At 41.4% G+C, this 16081-nt stretch overlaps 1 protein-coding gene across 3 annotated transcripts in view; it reads left to right on the forward strand.

The window, feature by feature from the left end:
* The window catches only part of LMCD1 (LIM and cysteine rich domains 1), a 65490-nt gene that overhangs the window by 45713 nt on the left and 3696 nt on the right, over positions 1-16081 (forward strand). For 2 of the 3 annotated variants that reach the window (XM_006272651.4, XM_019499706.2), the window contains exons 4-6: positions 2120-2455; positions 10306-10521; positions 12413-14771. In XM_006272651.4, coding sequence (XP_006272713.1) covers positions 2120-2455; positions 10306-10521; positions 12413-12571 — 711 coding nt within the window. In that variant the 3' untranslated portion in view covers positions 12572-14771. Of the gene's footprint in view, positions 1-2119; positions 2456-10305; positions 10522-12412; positions 14772-16081 lie in introns of those variants that run through there. The other variant, XM_019499707.2, reaches the window with a different exon arrangement.

A 16081-nucleotide genomic window follows, 5' to 3' on the forward strand; every position in this document is an offset into this window, starting at 1 on the left:
TCGTAACAGTTCAAGGGAAAAAACCCAAACTTATTAACATAGCGCCCAAGTGCTGGCTATTCAATCCTTCAGATTTATAAGGTGTAGATTTTGGTCATATACTAGACTTGCCTCTGATGTGTTCATTTATAATGGCCAGTAGCCAACTAGCTGTTGGTGGCCACTTTCTCAATAGCCCAGAAATGGGCAGCAAATTTGTCACACTACTCTTGTTAGCATTTTATACCTGCTGTGGCCATATTCCAGCTTATGGCACTTGGAACTTATAGTCAAATAAGAAGGCAGACCAGCAACTTCCCACACAAGAGAAGGTGGACAATACAGATTGAATAGTTTTTTCACCTAAATCAGTTTTCCCATTAGCGAGTACTCCCTTTTTTGATTTTAAAGCTTTTCTTGGCTCAAAGAAATGGATTCATACAGATGTAAACTTCTTGGCATGCCACTTCTACCAAAGTGGGAATATGCAACTATGTTTTCTGGGAGATTTTTTGCTCCTTCTAGTCTTAACAAGCCAGCAGGTCATGAGAGAAGTATGGGAACCCAAAATGTTGGCTTCCCGATAGCTAACATTACAGTTCTGATACAACACCTACTGAAGGCAATGGGAGCTGGATGTAGCCATAGATGGGCAGCTGCTTTCTATACTACCAAAGTTTCTAAGTAGCATTTGAGGGTAGCCCTGCATGGAGCATGTTATGATCTGATATAGCAAGGGTAAATGTGGCAAGACCTGCATAGAGAGGAACGACTTGGCTCAGAGAAATGCAGGATGGGAAAAAGCTTTTGGCTGGTATTGTGGTTTTCAGGATTCAGGAACAGCTGAAAAGCTAAAAGCTGGCCTCAATAATAAGTAGTAGTATGAATAAAATTCCCTCCTACTAAATCTTTGTATGCTGCCCCCACACATAGATGCATACAAACTTATTATTTTCCTTCTATTTAGAATGGAAAACAGACCAATTATTACAGCATGAATACTGAGCCTTTTGTAGCAGTAAATCGTACATTCTCAGTTGTGTACAGAGGTGAACCCCCAGTTCTGTTTCCTTTTAACTACTGATCTATCATCTAGTTGAGAACATACTTCATTTCCTCTAATCGCTCTTGTAAAGTTAAAGATCAAGGCAGAGTTCTCAGTTTGAGTGGGTGAATTGTCATGATGTTAAATGTTATACTTTGCGGATATTACTCTTGGACAAAGAACTTTTTGAAGGGAAAAAATATCTCTGAAGCCAAAAAACATATGGCTCAGGATTTTTCTTTCAGTAGGGAAGGGGTTTCAGAAGGAAATCTTTGCTTCTGATTTAAAGGATTTTTAATTTTTAGATAAGCTTCCATGCTTACCCTAATCTGTTAGTGTTTGGGAATCTTGAATATGTTTCTGTTTCTTCTTTTTTCCCTTACCTTAATGACTGGATGATTCAAAAACTCGGGAAAGGGCAGAAGAATGTGCCAAGTGGAAAGGATAGTAGCCTAGAATGCAGAGCCAGGTTTTAAATCCCAGTTTGACTATTGCCTGCCTAAATGACCTTGGACAAGTTGTTTCTTCCTTCTGTACTTTAGATACTCCCTCTATAAAATGGAATGGCACTTTATAAAGCACTTGGCACTCTATACCTGTGAATATCTATTGATTATGTAGTCATTGTAACATAGCATTTTCTGCTCCTGAATGCCACCAATATGCATAAGTTGAGAGAAAATACAAATTTGTTGGTACCTGGTGCTATTAGGGGGAGTGGAATATGAAGAGGTGGTGAAGGGCAGGTGGAAATCAAGCTTTAGACATGTCTTCACAACTCATTCAAACGTCAGCATGAAACTGAAAAGAAACCTGAGCAGCTCTGATGTTCCGAAACCTCAAAGATTATCTGGAAGAGAACCAATCTAGTTCTGATTTTTCCATCAGAACAAGTTCATCCATTTAGCTCTTAAAATTAAGCAAAGATTGTTTTGGAATATCAAAGTAGAGCATACATTTGAACACTAGATCAGTAGTTCTAAGCAGGGGAGCATCTTGTTGGACAGCAGATGCAGGCAGAGAGCTAATGCTTCTGCATATTAAGCACTGATCATTACCTTGTTAATACCCTTGTACTCCTTTTCCCTAACTCAGGCTATACAGTACATGGAACTGATTCCAAAGAAGATGCAGCCGATAGCAGGCACAGAAGGAGCATATTACCGTCGTAGACAGTTGATGAGACAGCTTCCTATTTATGACCAGGATCCTTCTCACTGCCGTGGCCTTGCTGAAAATGAGATAAAGCTGATGGAAGACTTTGTAAAGAAATATAAAAATGATGCTCTGGGAGTTGGCGAAGTTGCACTTCCTGGCCAAGGTGGCAGTGCCAAGGAAGAAGGGAAGCATCAAGACAAAAATGCGGGTACAAGCAAGCCATCTGTTTCAACCAATGGAGCCCTCAGTGGTCCACCAGCAGGAGCAGAATATGTAAGTAGACTTCTGTGAAGCTGTTCTAGAGGCTATGTGCTATAAGTGCTCCCATTGCCTAAACTTGTGATTTTTTTTCCAACCAATTGTGCAACCCTGGGGTGCCACAAGATCCTTTTAAGGGTGCCACAGGATTTCATGCAATATTAGCACTGTTAGGTGTGCAAATCCCTACAAATGATTCACAAAATAAACCTAGAGATTTTAAATGGGAATATATCGTGTCAAACAACAGTCTGACCTGTTGTGGTCGGTCTGAGTTCTTTGCAAAATACTAATTGCTCTATTGTTTTTCCATAATCAAAAAAGAAGTGAAAGCTAAGAGCTGGCATTTTTCCAAGGAGTGTCTTAAGTCTAATGAGAGGCGCCTTGAGTCTTAGCAAGGTTGAGAACCACTGGCCTAAGCAATGTTCAAGAAAATTCAGTGTTGTCCAAAGTTTGGCCAACACTGACAGCTCCTTAATCTTATCTTTAAATCAAAAGATGATTACCTTAATCTGCACACAATAACCTTAATATCATTGACTGTGGTTCCCAGAAACTTCAAAGAAAGTTCCCTGGTGACTTTGAAAATTAGGCACAAATTACCTTGGGTTGGGCATGAGAAAACAAGGTACCCAAAACCAGTGCCTGTATGTTACTACATCCAGGAGTATCTGAATAAGTCAACTGTTTCCAAGCCAAGTGAAAATAAGTGTTGTAAATGACCCTAGGCAATATTTTAACTGTGACATTACAAAGGTGGGGCTCTATGTTTGAATTTGCACAAGCAATTGTAGATGTTTCAAGGGCTTATCATTCAATAAATATGGAATGCATTGTCTAGATGTGCAAAACTGGGACTGAAATATGCACTTCCAAAAGAAAGGCTACAGATGCTTTATTCGTTTCTTGTGCTTAGAGGACATAAATCTAACTGACCACAACCTTTTAAAAGGGGTCTTGAGTGGTCAATGTGATCATTCCAAGAAATGCCTATCATCAAATATATTTGTTGAAGTGGAAACTTATTTCATCCTGGCACTTGCCAGGATAACTTGCAATGATTGATCTATCTTTTCTTTTTTATTTTTAAGGCAGAAAAACTGATGTAAGTGAATTTTTTTAAGGCAACGTTTTCTTGCAATAATTATACTGGGTTGGGATGTCAAGTGCAGTCATTCTTCATTCCATATTCGGTAATGAGGACTCTTTTCCCCATGTCTTTCTCCACTTGTATGTGACGAGCCTTCAGAGTGTAGGGGAACAGGAGGGTTTTTTTGAATACTGTAACAAAACCTCAAGCTGGGCAGAGTTGCAAACTGAAAAAAATTACCATCTGAAAAAGGAAGGTTTCCATTAAAAGCATTTATAGCAGCCATCGTGGCAAAGCGAGTTTATTTAGATTGCTAGTTTATCCTTCCAAGTAAATACATAACTGTGGTGTTATTCTTCTTAGAATTTAAAGCTTTATTTTTCTTCAGGCACCAGCTGAAACTGAAATTGCTTCACAAACAGTTACCAAAGATACGTTTATGCTAACATATCACCCTGCTGAACTTGGAGGCTGCCCTGCAAAATTCCACAGCAGCTTTTGCTGTGACAAAGGCATCTTCATGTTTCCCCGCACCCACTTGAGTAGGATCTTTCCTGCAGCAGTTAAGACAGCTGAGGGATGAGAGGATAAGAGTGCAAGAAATAAAGTCTGATTTCCTTGGCCTTGTGTAATGATTTACAACTATGCAGGCTGCACAAAGATAGAATGGTAGCATTTTGCATGCACTTTGTATAAGTGCCAAGGAAGGAAAATCCAGCCACATATAGGTCAGAGCTGACTCCATCAATGCTAAGATTTCTGCTACTCCAGTTGCTTTCAGGTCAGTTATGGCAGCAGTGATGTGACTATGACTGCTACTACTGACTCTCCACTGCTGCGTAGTGCACTGAACTTGAGTTTTCTGGTTCTTTAATTTCATCCTTTGCTGAAGCATATAATAGATTGTGCCCTGTTACTATATCCACTCATATTTCCCTTCATACTCATGTTACTGGATATGTTCTCTATTCCTTATGTCTCCAAAAGGGGCATGGGATGTGGAGATTGAGGGCCTAACTTGGCACCCTGTTTCAATGGGCATGTGTTTACGGCAGGGGCCTTATACCTGTATAAACTAGTGAAGAATTGGGTCCCAAAACAGGCATTGCTGGTAGGATGCAAGGCAGGCCTCTGGTTTTACAAGGTTCCCAAATTGCTTGAAATGGTCTAGGACAAATTTTTGTCTTGGTGCCAGGCTCTTCAACCCCATTCAGTCATGCACAATTCCCAGGTCTGTCTTAAACACTAAGAAAAAGATGGGGGCTTTGTACTGGGCTGCAGTTCAAACCCTGTCCTGTTTGTCCTGGCAAATAGATGTATGTTGGTATCTTATTCCTTGAAGAGGCAGGCCAAGAGTACTGCAAAGAGTATTTTGACCCAGCACTTACCTTGCAAATGTTGTAAGCTTAATAAAAACTAGAGACATGAAAAAAATTTAAACCTGGCAGTAAAAGAAGGCTTAGCATGCATGAATTTAAGGGGAATCTAATACAGGTGAAGACATGAGTTACCAAGAGGTGTAATAACAAAGATGTATTACAACTAGGAGCAGTCTGAGTCGTTAAGTAGACCACTTTAGAACCAAGGATCACTACAGTAGCAAGCACTGCCATCTTACATTCTCTTACAAACATCTGGATGCACTAATCTGAATACCACATGCCATTGTGTTAAGCATTAGGCAACTTCATTTCTCCCAGCCTTCATTTCCTTGAGGAGATTCTAGCCCTATCCCCATCAGCTTTATCAGGCTTCAGAGAGGGAGAGTTTCCATGTGAACTTGAAGTATTAGGGCAGTAGTAGCAATAGCCCATAGGTGTCCTAACCTTGAAGGGGAGGGTAATGATGTTGAAAGAAGGCTCCCATCCTTGATGTTATGATTGCTCAGTTTAAGAAAAGAGGTCTACTTAGGGACTCTAACAGAGGCAGAAAGGTAGAGCAATGACTTTTTTGGAAATTGGGTTCTGCAACATTTTAAAAGGAATTTCAGAAAACCCATCGCTCAATGAGTAGAGATTCTGGTCTAATGAACCTGAAGTTTAAAATGAAAAATGCAGAAGCAGAGTTTCAGCCTTATTCAGACTGATCTCCCAGTTCAGAGACATGGACTCTCAAATCAAGAGACATGATGTGGAAAAGATTCCAGGCCCTGGAACCAAGGCCATGAGGAGGCGTTCATTTCTAGAAGTGGAAATTTTCAACCGTTAGAAATGATCCTAGGAGAGGGAGCAATACAAGTGCTCACAGCCTGCAACTGCCCCCTCTCCCCTTCTCCACATCTTCCTCAGACTGGGCTGATTTTAGTCTGGTGAAAGCATAGAGTCCAGCAATGGGGCAAAGGCCCACTCCACTCACTCCTCACACTGGGGAGCCCAATGAGGAATGGGCAGGGAAACAGCAGCAGCTTCTCCTTTGCTCAGCTCCTAGGCTCTAGGAACTGAGTGGACTGAGATGTGCAACAAATCCTCCATCCATTCCACACCAGGCACTCCAGGGTGCGTCTCTCCTGTCCTCTCAGTCTATAAGAGGGGCAAGACCAGGTGACCTCTGTGCCTTAGAAATCATAAAAAGTTAGGGTTGGAAGGGACTGCAGGAGGCCATCTAGTCCAACCCCCTGCTCAAAGCAGGACCAGCCCCAACTACATCATCCCAGTGAAGGTTTTGTCTAGCCAGGTTTTGAAAACCCCCAAGAATAGAGCTTCCACCACCTCTCTGGGTAACCTGTTCCAGTGTTTTTACTACCCTCCTAAGTGAGAAAAATCTTCCTAATATCTAATGTAAACTTCCCTTGCTGCAACTTGAGGTCATTGCTCCTTGTTCTGTTATCTGCCACCACTGAGAACAGTCCAGCTCCATCCTTGTTTGAACCCCCTTTCAGGTAGTTGAAGACTGCTATTGTCTCCTCTCAGTCTCCTCTTCTTCAGAATAAATAAGTCTAGTTTCATTAGTCTCATCTCAGAAGTCATGTGCCCCAACCCTCTCACCATTTTTGGCACCCTCTGCTGGACTCTCTCCCATAGGCGACACATAGGGGGGGCATGTGCCCTTCCAAGATGGGCCACTGGTAGTGGCTCTGTGAGGTCCCCACTCGCCACCCCCACCCCCTTGCCACTGACACCACAGGCGGTGGCTACAGGTGGTCCCTGCTCACCATCACCATGGGCTGCTGCTGCGGGTGGTCCCTGCTCGCCACTTGCCGCCATGATGCCCCACCAGTTGCGGGAAGCACCAGTCTTTCCTGCTCTCTCCTTCTCTAGATTGGTTTATCCCAATCTTGCAAGGCATGGGGAGCATTTCCCCACTGTTCAATTCCACTTGGTCCCAGGAGGATTCGAACGATGGGAAAACTCTCTCCCAGGAGAGACTTCTATGTGTCTGGAAATGAGTTAATTATTCTCCCAGCCCAGCCTTTTTTTATTCTGGAAGAAAATGTATGAATACCTGAACACTCATGCTCTCTTCTGGGACCTGTGATTCTCCCAGTAGAAACACAATGCCTGTATATGGTCCAAATGTTACATAAAAGACATCTGAGAGCCCTATTTGTGTTGCCCCAATGAAGTAAGGTTAGACATGCTAATTGCATATTTAAGTGCTTGTGCTGATAAAACAAAACATTTTGGCCAATGTAAATCTCCTTAAGAAAGGGACCTGATCTCAAACAATCGGTCACACATTTGTGCCATGGAGAAAAATTCCATAGCTATAACAGGTCTCTTATTAGCCAAACTGATTCTCTGCCAGGCACAAAACGGAGTCTAACTGACCCACCCAGTGTCAGAAAACCTTCCAGTATTGCAGCCAGAGTGTTGAATTCAAGCAAACCAAAGTGCCATCAATCAAAATTAACTACAGCTCTGAAGTTTGAGGCCAGCGGACTCATACATATTCAATGGAAGCACATTAAAAACATCTTCAACTGTAGAAACTTCAGTTATAAAAGAGCTGTAAGAATTACTACTACTTATTGGAAATCCTTTCCTTCAAATGAGAAAAAGGATAGGGGCTCTTTGTTAACATTCGCATATACCAGGTGGCAGCTAGCAAAGTCCTTTGCTCACACCCAGAAAAATGGAGATAAGTGCAATATTCAAAGTCCCACTAAAATGTTAAAAATGGTGAGGTTTGCCACAAGGAATAATAAGTGGGGAATATAAATAGCACAATGTCTCTGATGCCTAGCAAAGACTGTGAATAATTGCCATATGAAGGAACAGGGAAATAAGAGTTCAGTATTCTTATTGACAAGAAATGTGAGTTTTAACTCAGAGTTTCTTGTATTAATGATCATTTTTAACACTCAGATCTCTCAAAAGGTAGGGTTATTTACTCTGGAAAAGAAAGCACTTGAGGGAAGGATTTGATAACAAGTCTTCAAATACCTGAAGGGTAGGCTGTCCTATGGAGATAGGCTTTTCTCTGTGGTCATAGGAGACAGGACTAGGATCAATGGCCTCAAGCTGCAACAGAGGAAATTTTAGGTTGGAGATTAGGAGGAACTTGCTAAACTTTGCAACAGGCTACCTAGAGAAGTTCTGGAATCTCCATCCCTGGAAATTTTCAGAAGCAGTTTGGACAGACACGTGTGTGGAATGATTTAGTCAGGGACAATCCTACCCTGAGCAAGAGACTGGAGTAGATGATATTTGGAGCTGTAATAAGATGCAGTAACCACTCTACTACTACACACAGTCTCCAACTAGTGCTTGTGCATCCCTTAGAAGCACTTTGGAACTATTCTGGATGAGGGGGTTATGCAAATTCAGCCCTGGAGCCTTCTAATTCCCTCTTTCCATTCCTCCATGGGAGGCTAGGCCAGGCCTACCTGTTAAGATGCATGGATGTGTCTTCCTTTCTGTGTTTTCTTGCTGGTAAAAGAGGGGCTGGAGGCATAGCAAAACATCTGAACCCTAATGCACCACAGCTGTGTTTCTAGTAGTGCATATACAGAACTCCTCTAGGAAGGCTCAGAACTGGGGAACAGGGAGATGGTTAATCGGTTATTGTTTAAACTCTACAGAGGAAAATTATGGGATTTTTTCCCCCTTGCATGGTTTTTCCTCTACATGTTAACCTGAATTCAAAACACAAATGAAATTGCTGTTTGTTTACAACGTGCATGGAAAAGACTGAATTACCTTCCTAGTTTCTGGGCCATTGAGAATGCCTGCAATTCAAAACTTGTTGAAATCGTTAGCAAGAGGATTAATCTGGCAGAGTAATTTTAAATTGCAACCCATGAGACACACAAGTTGCTTAAACAGTACATCTTGTTTTGATAAAACTTTAACGAGAGTTCTTCAAAGACTACTGGTAAAAGTCTAGCCTTGCAGCCAAAAGCTTTTCTGGAAGAGACTCCAGCTGCTACTCAAACACTTATTTTGATGACTTAGAAACAAAAACGCTGACAAAATGCAGACTCAGCAGCTAGGAGGCTGATTCCAACTATCCAAAACTGTAAAACGGGAGCATAAAAGGCAACCTGGAAGCCGCTAAGTCCGTTTATCAACTTAAGAGAAAGAGGTGTTTAAATATATTTTAAAACATCTGCAGGATTTTGCATTATGGGCTACAGTAAGGGATAAACCCAACTGGTCCCTTTTGTAATATAAGCTCTCAGTCTTTGGACACCTGGAGTCTGATTCTTTTTTCTTTAACCCAGGTATAAATTAAGGGTAACATTAAAATCTGTGGAACTACTCAGTTTTAAACCAATGGGCATTAAAGAAATGATGGAGTGATGTCCATTTCACCCTGAGAATAGCATGAGAACTCTAGGTGACCAACAGGCTTCAAGGAGATTACAATTATACCTACTTTCATTAGCTACAATAGTACCATGTACATGATACATTAGCTACAATGGTACATGATCTGGGTCTGGTCTACATTATAGTTTAGCTAGGAGAAGTTAGGTGGTGCTGGCAAAAATTAGAGTGTCCTCAAACTTGCAACTCCTCATGGTATCAAACACCCTTTCTGCTAGCACAACAACACCAGAAGATTTCTGCCAGCAGTTGACTAAAAACATGTGTAGATGCACATGTACTTTCTGCTGGATGCCATATCCTCACTAATAGCTAGGGTCTCCCATGATGCTGTACATCCTGCTGGCATAGATGCTGTAATGAAGCCACGCGAAGACCCACAGATATATATGTACTCTGTATGCATGCATTGCAGCTCCAAAGACTTGAGCTTCCCTGTGGTGGCTTCTGTCTGCCAGCAGAAGGCTTCTGAGGTTTACAAGCCCCTGAACTTCTTTTAGACTGGCCTAAGCGTGAAGAACTGCTCATTAAACATAGCGTCTCTTGCTCCTTGCTTACTTCCTCTTTCAGACAGAATGCAAAGATTGACTGTTGCTCTTCTGTTCAGTTCTTCCATCAGATTTCTCAGATGTGGCAAAAATAACCTAAATCATACAGATAATGCAATGCTAGAACTAGATGTTTTACATGAGAATGTGTTATTTACCCTACTAATACATTATCTGTGTAACTTTCTAACAACTCTCCTCTAGACCATTTACTCGACTATTTACTCCTCTAGACTAAATAAGAATGGAGAATTCATGAGAAGCCATATATCTGGATTTTGTCTAAAACATGCTAAATATCTTCAATCATTAATGTTCCTTGTTTTGACAACAGTTTTGATAGACACATGATGACCACAAAGTGTCCCCATTCAGTGGAGTTCATATCTTTTGATTATGAATTATCTGAATATTTCCCTCCCCTCGTCCCAAATACACTTAATTTATTCTCCATTCTAGTGCTGTGAAATCTGCAAACAGGTGATGCCTACAAATTGCCCTGTGGTGTATGCTGACAGAGCAGGCTACAGCCACCAATGGCACCCAGCATGTTTCGTGTGCTGCAAGTGCTCAGACCCTCTGGTTGACCTGATCTACTTCTGGAAAAATGGTGCAGTGTGGTGCGGACGTCACTACTGTGAGAGCATAAGGCCACGTTGTGCAGCCTGTGATGAGGTAAGGCCTAGAATGGTTAAGGACATTCTGCTAGTTGCTGCCCTTTGCTAGGCACAAATAGAGCATCGTAGTTTACTACTTATCCGTAACCAGCTTCCTCCAACTCCATATACCAGGGAACCCTTGGTTCACATAGGCGTCCTGCTCTTCTCTGGAGTTTCCTGATCGAGACTATGGAACTTGCCCACCATCTGTCTACCAAATGGTGTAAATTCCAACTTGTTTTCTGCTTTCCATTGGTGCTGGAAACACATAGGACAAGCAAGTTGGCTATTGAGTTAGCAGTGTAATGCTGAATAAGTCTAGTGTTCAGGTTCAGTGGTGGAGAGGTGATGAGAGCTGACTATTAGACTTCATGCCAACAAAGGCATGATTTTGATAGGCTTTGTCATATTGGGCCTAAATTGCTTCACAAAGGGATGGATTCATGTTCTGATCCAAAGATTTTGTTTTAAATATGAAATGGTTCATACCCAAGAGCCCACTCCATAGCCATATAACTGTTCAGAAGCTCTGACAAAAACATAGCAAACTGATTATTGAAAATATAATGTTTTAAAATGCCTGCAGCACTTTAATGTACTCAGGGCTATGTAGTCCCTTGTATTGAAGGTTAATTTTATAATTGTAGTCTCCTATATCTCCTGAAAAGAGGCTAAGGGTTAAAAGTCTTCAGAGAAAAGCTCTGATTTCTGATTGCCTGTTTTCTGTGCTCCACCTGGATGTTGAAGCCATTCAGATCTGCACTAAAGAATGAGTTTTGTAGTAGAAGAGCTGTATAACTAAAGCAGATAGATGTGGCATTGTTGCCTGTAGGAATCAGGGACCTAGGCTTACAAAAGGATGTAGGTGCCCACATGGAATATTTTGATCCATTGAATCCCACTTGGCTGTTGCCTCATCCAAGGAGCTTCTAAAGTCCTTCCATGCCTCAGTTCCAACATCCAACACTTCAAGTTCTGCTTCTGGCCAAGACCATGAGCATTAGGGCTGTGTGAAGCTTCAGTTGCTGATTCAATTTGGTGAGGATTCGACCCAATTCAGCAGCTAAATCTCCGAATCTGAATCAAATCAGGAGAGTCTTTAATCTCTCCAAATCAAATCAGAACACTCCGAATCAATTTGGAGAGATTCAATGATCGGACATAGACACAGCTTTAAGTATTTTTTCTACATACCTCAAGGTATCAGGTGGCTCGTCAATGCTGCGATGCTGGGACGGTCCCCAGCGCACTCGGCAGTGGCCCTGGAAGTGGACAAGAAGGGGAGAACCCCCCACCTGCCCCGCTCCCTGGCTCAGTGACTGGTGCCTCCGGGGTCTGGGGGGTACCCGCGGACCCTCTGTGGCCAATCGCTGAGCCAGGGTGCACTGAGCAGCAGACCCAGAAGTGGATCGGAAGTATTTCCGGTACACTTTCAAGTCCACTGCTGAACACGCAGGGGGGCCCCCCGCACTCCCTGTGGGACACTCCATCTGCACCACCATCTCGGCATTCACCAGGCATGCCTGGTACCTTCAGATACGTACAAAAAACATTTAAAGATGTGTCTATGGCAGAATTGCTGATTCTCCGAATCAGCATTAAATCTTCAGATTCAGATTCGGCTGAATTGAATGGGACAGGGATCCAAATCAACTAATCGAATCACTGTCCCCGATTCACATCGAATCTGAATCCAAATCAAATATGGTCCATTTCACACAACCCTAATGAGCATCTACTATTCTTAATAGACATTGGTTAATGTCATGGCATAGTATGGCTTCTTAGCTTTATGTATGTGCTTTGTCAGCAAATATTCTGAATTTTTTTCTCGCTGCTCTTTGTTCACTTAATGAAGGGGTTGCAATGCTGAAACAGAAATAAACAGATACCTGTTTGCATTGCAGATAATATTCTCCGAGGACTACCAGCAAGAGAATGGGCTGACTTGGCACAAGAAACACTTTACCTGCCTGGAGTGTGAGACGCTGCTGGCTGGCAAATCTTTCAGCCTGGATAAAGGAAAGATTCTATGTACAACCTGCAGCAAAAGCAAGCATCCCTAAACACCAAGTAATGCAAAAAACCAAAGTCTGTTCTCCTAGATTCAAACAAGAATTAAGTTCAGAATAGACCCCTGCCTGTTTACTAGCAGGCAACTAGAAACCCCCTTAAATTGAACAGGTTTGAAGGGGAAAAAGTGACTCTTTTTGGGGGGAACAAAAAGCAAATTCATATATATGCAGGGGAGGGAGGGAAGAAGGGGAAAGAGGTCTTTGGACTCTTACTAGGAAGGGATAGAACCCAAACCACTGACATAAGCAGTTTCTGTAGCTTATCCACATTGGGTTAAACCTCATAGTAAGAACAGGTGAGCTATTTGATCCCAAGAAGTCCTCACCCATACCTCCAACTGAAAGATCTTGCTGCATTCTTTTCTGAAGCAATTTCTCTCAAAATTAACATTTTGGCATACAAAGCTGGTCACTAATTAGCTTTATGAAATCCATGTATTCATAGAATCCTGATAAATTGTACTAAATCAATAGCTTCAAAGAACTGGATTAACGGAAGGGATTAAGAACTGGGTACAACTCATATAAGCTCTGGAAGTGAGCAGGTTTCTCCTCATTGGCATCACTTTTTGGAATGATTTGGTGTACTGGTTTTCCTCAGTGACTAGGTGGCAAGACGATTGTTTCAGTTATCCTCTAAGAGCCTTGCATATCTAAACTAATGGCAGAGTTGTACAACACTGACTAATCTGTTTGAAATTTGACTCAATACAAATATTCCTGGCAATTCTGAATATATAGCAGCACACCCATAGGCTCATATGATCTTCACTTTGTATCCACCTACAAAGCCTTTTGCAGCTGGTGGATCTGCAGGAAGAGGCACTGTTTCCTCTGATTTGTAGCACGCTGGTCTCAAAGGCAGGAAAGGCATTTAAAATGTGAATCTCAAACACCATATTTTTGGTCTGGAAACACATGTTCTCACAAGAAGAGTCTGCCATACTGTGCCATATGTGCTGTGATGCCAGCTTTTCCCATAGTGCTTTAATATTTCCACAAGAAAATAGAAAAAAAGAACCCCTTTCATTTGTGGTTCTCAGGCTATGGCTATCTATTCACCAAATACTGGATTGAAATCATCAGCTGAATTTGCATCAGATGGGCCACTGAATGGCCCCCAAATTTTTACAACACCATCCTGTGCTGGATTACAACCAACACTCTGTCATGTTACCACTTCCTCACATTCATCTGACTCTTTCAATAGACAGAGAATAGCCAAATCACTGACATGTGTATGCCTATATTTGCTTAGTTTCTACATACCTTAATTACTTTCTAAAAAGAAGTGGAATCTAGTTTGCAAAAATATTTCAGAATTAGAGATGTAATAAGTTAACACTTGCTCATTAACGTTCTTTGAAATGTGTAAGATGCTTGTATCTCTCCTTTGGAGAGATTAGGTGCACTCTGAATATGGGCATAACTGCAGTCATAGTACTACATATAAAAATGAATCCAATTTTAATTGCTAATTAACTTACAACTTTGAAAGTTAGATGCACACACCCAGCTCTCAACGTTGCACTTCTTCAGCTGCATATTTGAACACATATGCTGTTTGCAAGTCAAAACCCATATGTATAGTACATTAGTTTGACTTTGAACTCAGCTTCACTTCTGCCATGGAAAAAATCTGTCAATTTGAGTGAATCAACAGAAGCCAACATCTCTGGGTAGGGGTAGTTTTTGAATGGATTTATCTAAACATGAGTCTGTTTGGAGGTATACATTAAAATTCAAAGGGAAATCTCTTATGGATGATAATAACTTATCTAACATGATTTTAATTGGTATTCCTTGACATCATAGGACAATAAAATAAATGAATTAAACCCTACCTCCAGGACTAAAACAACAGCATCAACAATTCTGAGGTTGTGATAAGTCTTGGGAGTGATGAAAATGTATTGTCTGTTTGGTAGCTACACAATGCATATTCCTGGGATTGCCTGTGGCCATTTTGTCAATATGACTCATCTCTGATTGTATCATGGATATTTTGACTATTTGGGGGTATCAGTTACTTCTGTGAACTCAGTAGAACGCTGTAAATCAACAGATGCGTCAACTCCAAGTTATGCTAAGAATTATTAAGCCCTGTTTGAATAGCTTTGGATACAAGTAGTCAATGTGCTTTGAATGTTAGCAAGTGTGAATGAAAAATAAAACCCATGGCTTAGTTCTACTGCAGCTTTATTGACTGACTTATTATAGTATCATGAATTATTGATGCTGAACTTACGTGGACTTTATAAATCCTTTTTTTTAATTAAAAAAAAATGTAATGTTATACCCTAACAGATTAAGAAGGGCAAAAAAACCCAAAAAACCTTACACAATGCAAGAAGGGGTTAATGTGGCCTGAATCCTGTGGGGAAACATTATTTTGATAAAGTAAATAGCATTTCATAATAAGAAAGCATTTTCAATTTGTGTGCAAAACTTGTTGCATTATAGCCAAATTGCCTCTCAAGAGATGCGAGTGAGTGTGTGTTGTGCATGTAAACAGTACATATCTAGGTAATGCATAAATTAATGCAATGAACCTGAAATGCCACTAAATTAACAGGCACTATATATAATACAGCTTTGGGTTCTCTCTCCCACCCTGGGGAGTCTTATTTTGCTCAGAGATGGCTGCTTATTTTTTTTTTGCATGATATTCTCCTTGAAGTAAATGCAAAGACCTGATCCAAAAAGGGACTTATTTGTCTAAGATGTAAAGTAGACACTTAAGTGCAAAATTGCAATCTTGAACCCTTCTATCTAACTGCTGCTTGGCTCCAGCAGTACCTCAAACCCTTGGGTGCCTGAGGTTTGACAGAAAGATTTACCAGGTACCCTAAGTTGTTCTTCTGTGCTGAAAGCTCAGAGACACCTTAGTCTTCATAGGACAGAGTAACACAGCAACTAGAGACCCCAGTTAGTCCAAGTGGTGAACCGAACTTTCTCGGTCTACCTCCTCTTGGAGAACGTCCAACTACAGTCGCTCTGCGATTCCTTCAATCACAGAAAAGAGTTGAGGGTTTATGCGGCCGGTGAGGGAGACAGCTAGAAGGTGGGCTGTGTAGGTTTGAATCCCAGACAAGAGTCTTTCATATACTGCATGAATATTTTATCAACAGTATCCTATGACGAAAGGGCACCACCTCCCCACCTCTATCTTCTATGAAAGAAAAGAGTAATCCCTGCCCTCCTCTGCAGTGCATGTATATGTGTTTCTTCTGAAAGAACAGGCTTAAGCACTTCCTTTCTGGAGCAGATTGTACATTGTCAATTGTGGGGGGAAGAGACACCACGTGGTAACTTCTGTCTGACCTCCCCATCCAATGTCTATGGAGCCCAGGCACCGCAGTCCCTTCTTGTCCGATACATTCATCTAAACGTCCCAGCTGGAGCAATGTAAAGTTTTAAAGAAAAAAACGTATATATGTAAAGGTGCCCTTCCCCCCACCCCACCCCCTTTCAAATGAGATGCTCAAATTAAATGCGAGG

The sequence above is a fragment of the Alligator mississippiensis genome, chromosome 12 (assembly GCF_030867095.1).
Source record: "Alligator mississippiensis isolate rAllMis1 chromosome 12, rAllMis1, whole genome shotgun sequence".
In the NCBI taxonomy this organism is placed as follows: domain Eukaryota; kingdom Metazoa; phylum Chordata; order Crocodylia; family Alligatoridae; genus Alligator; species Alligator mississippiensis.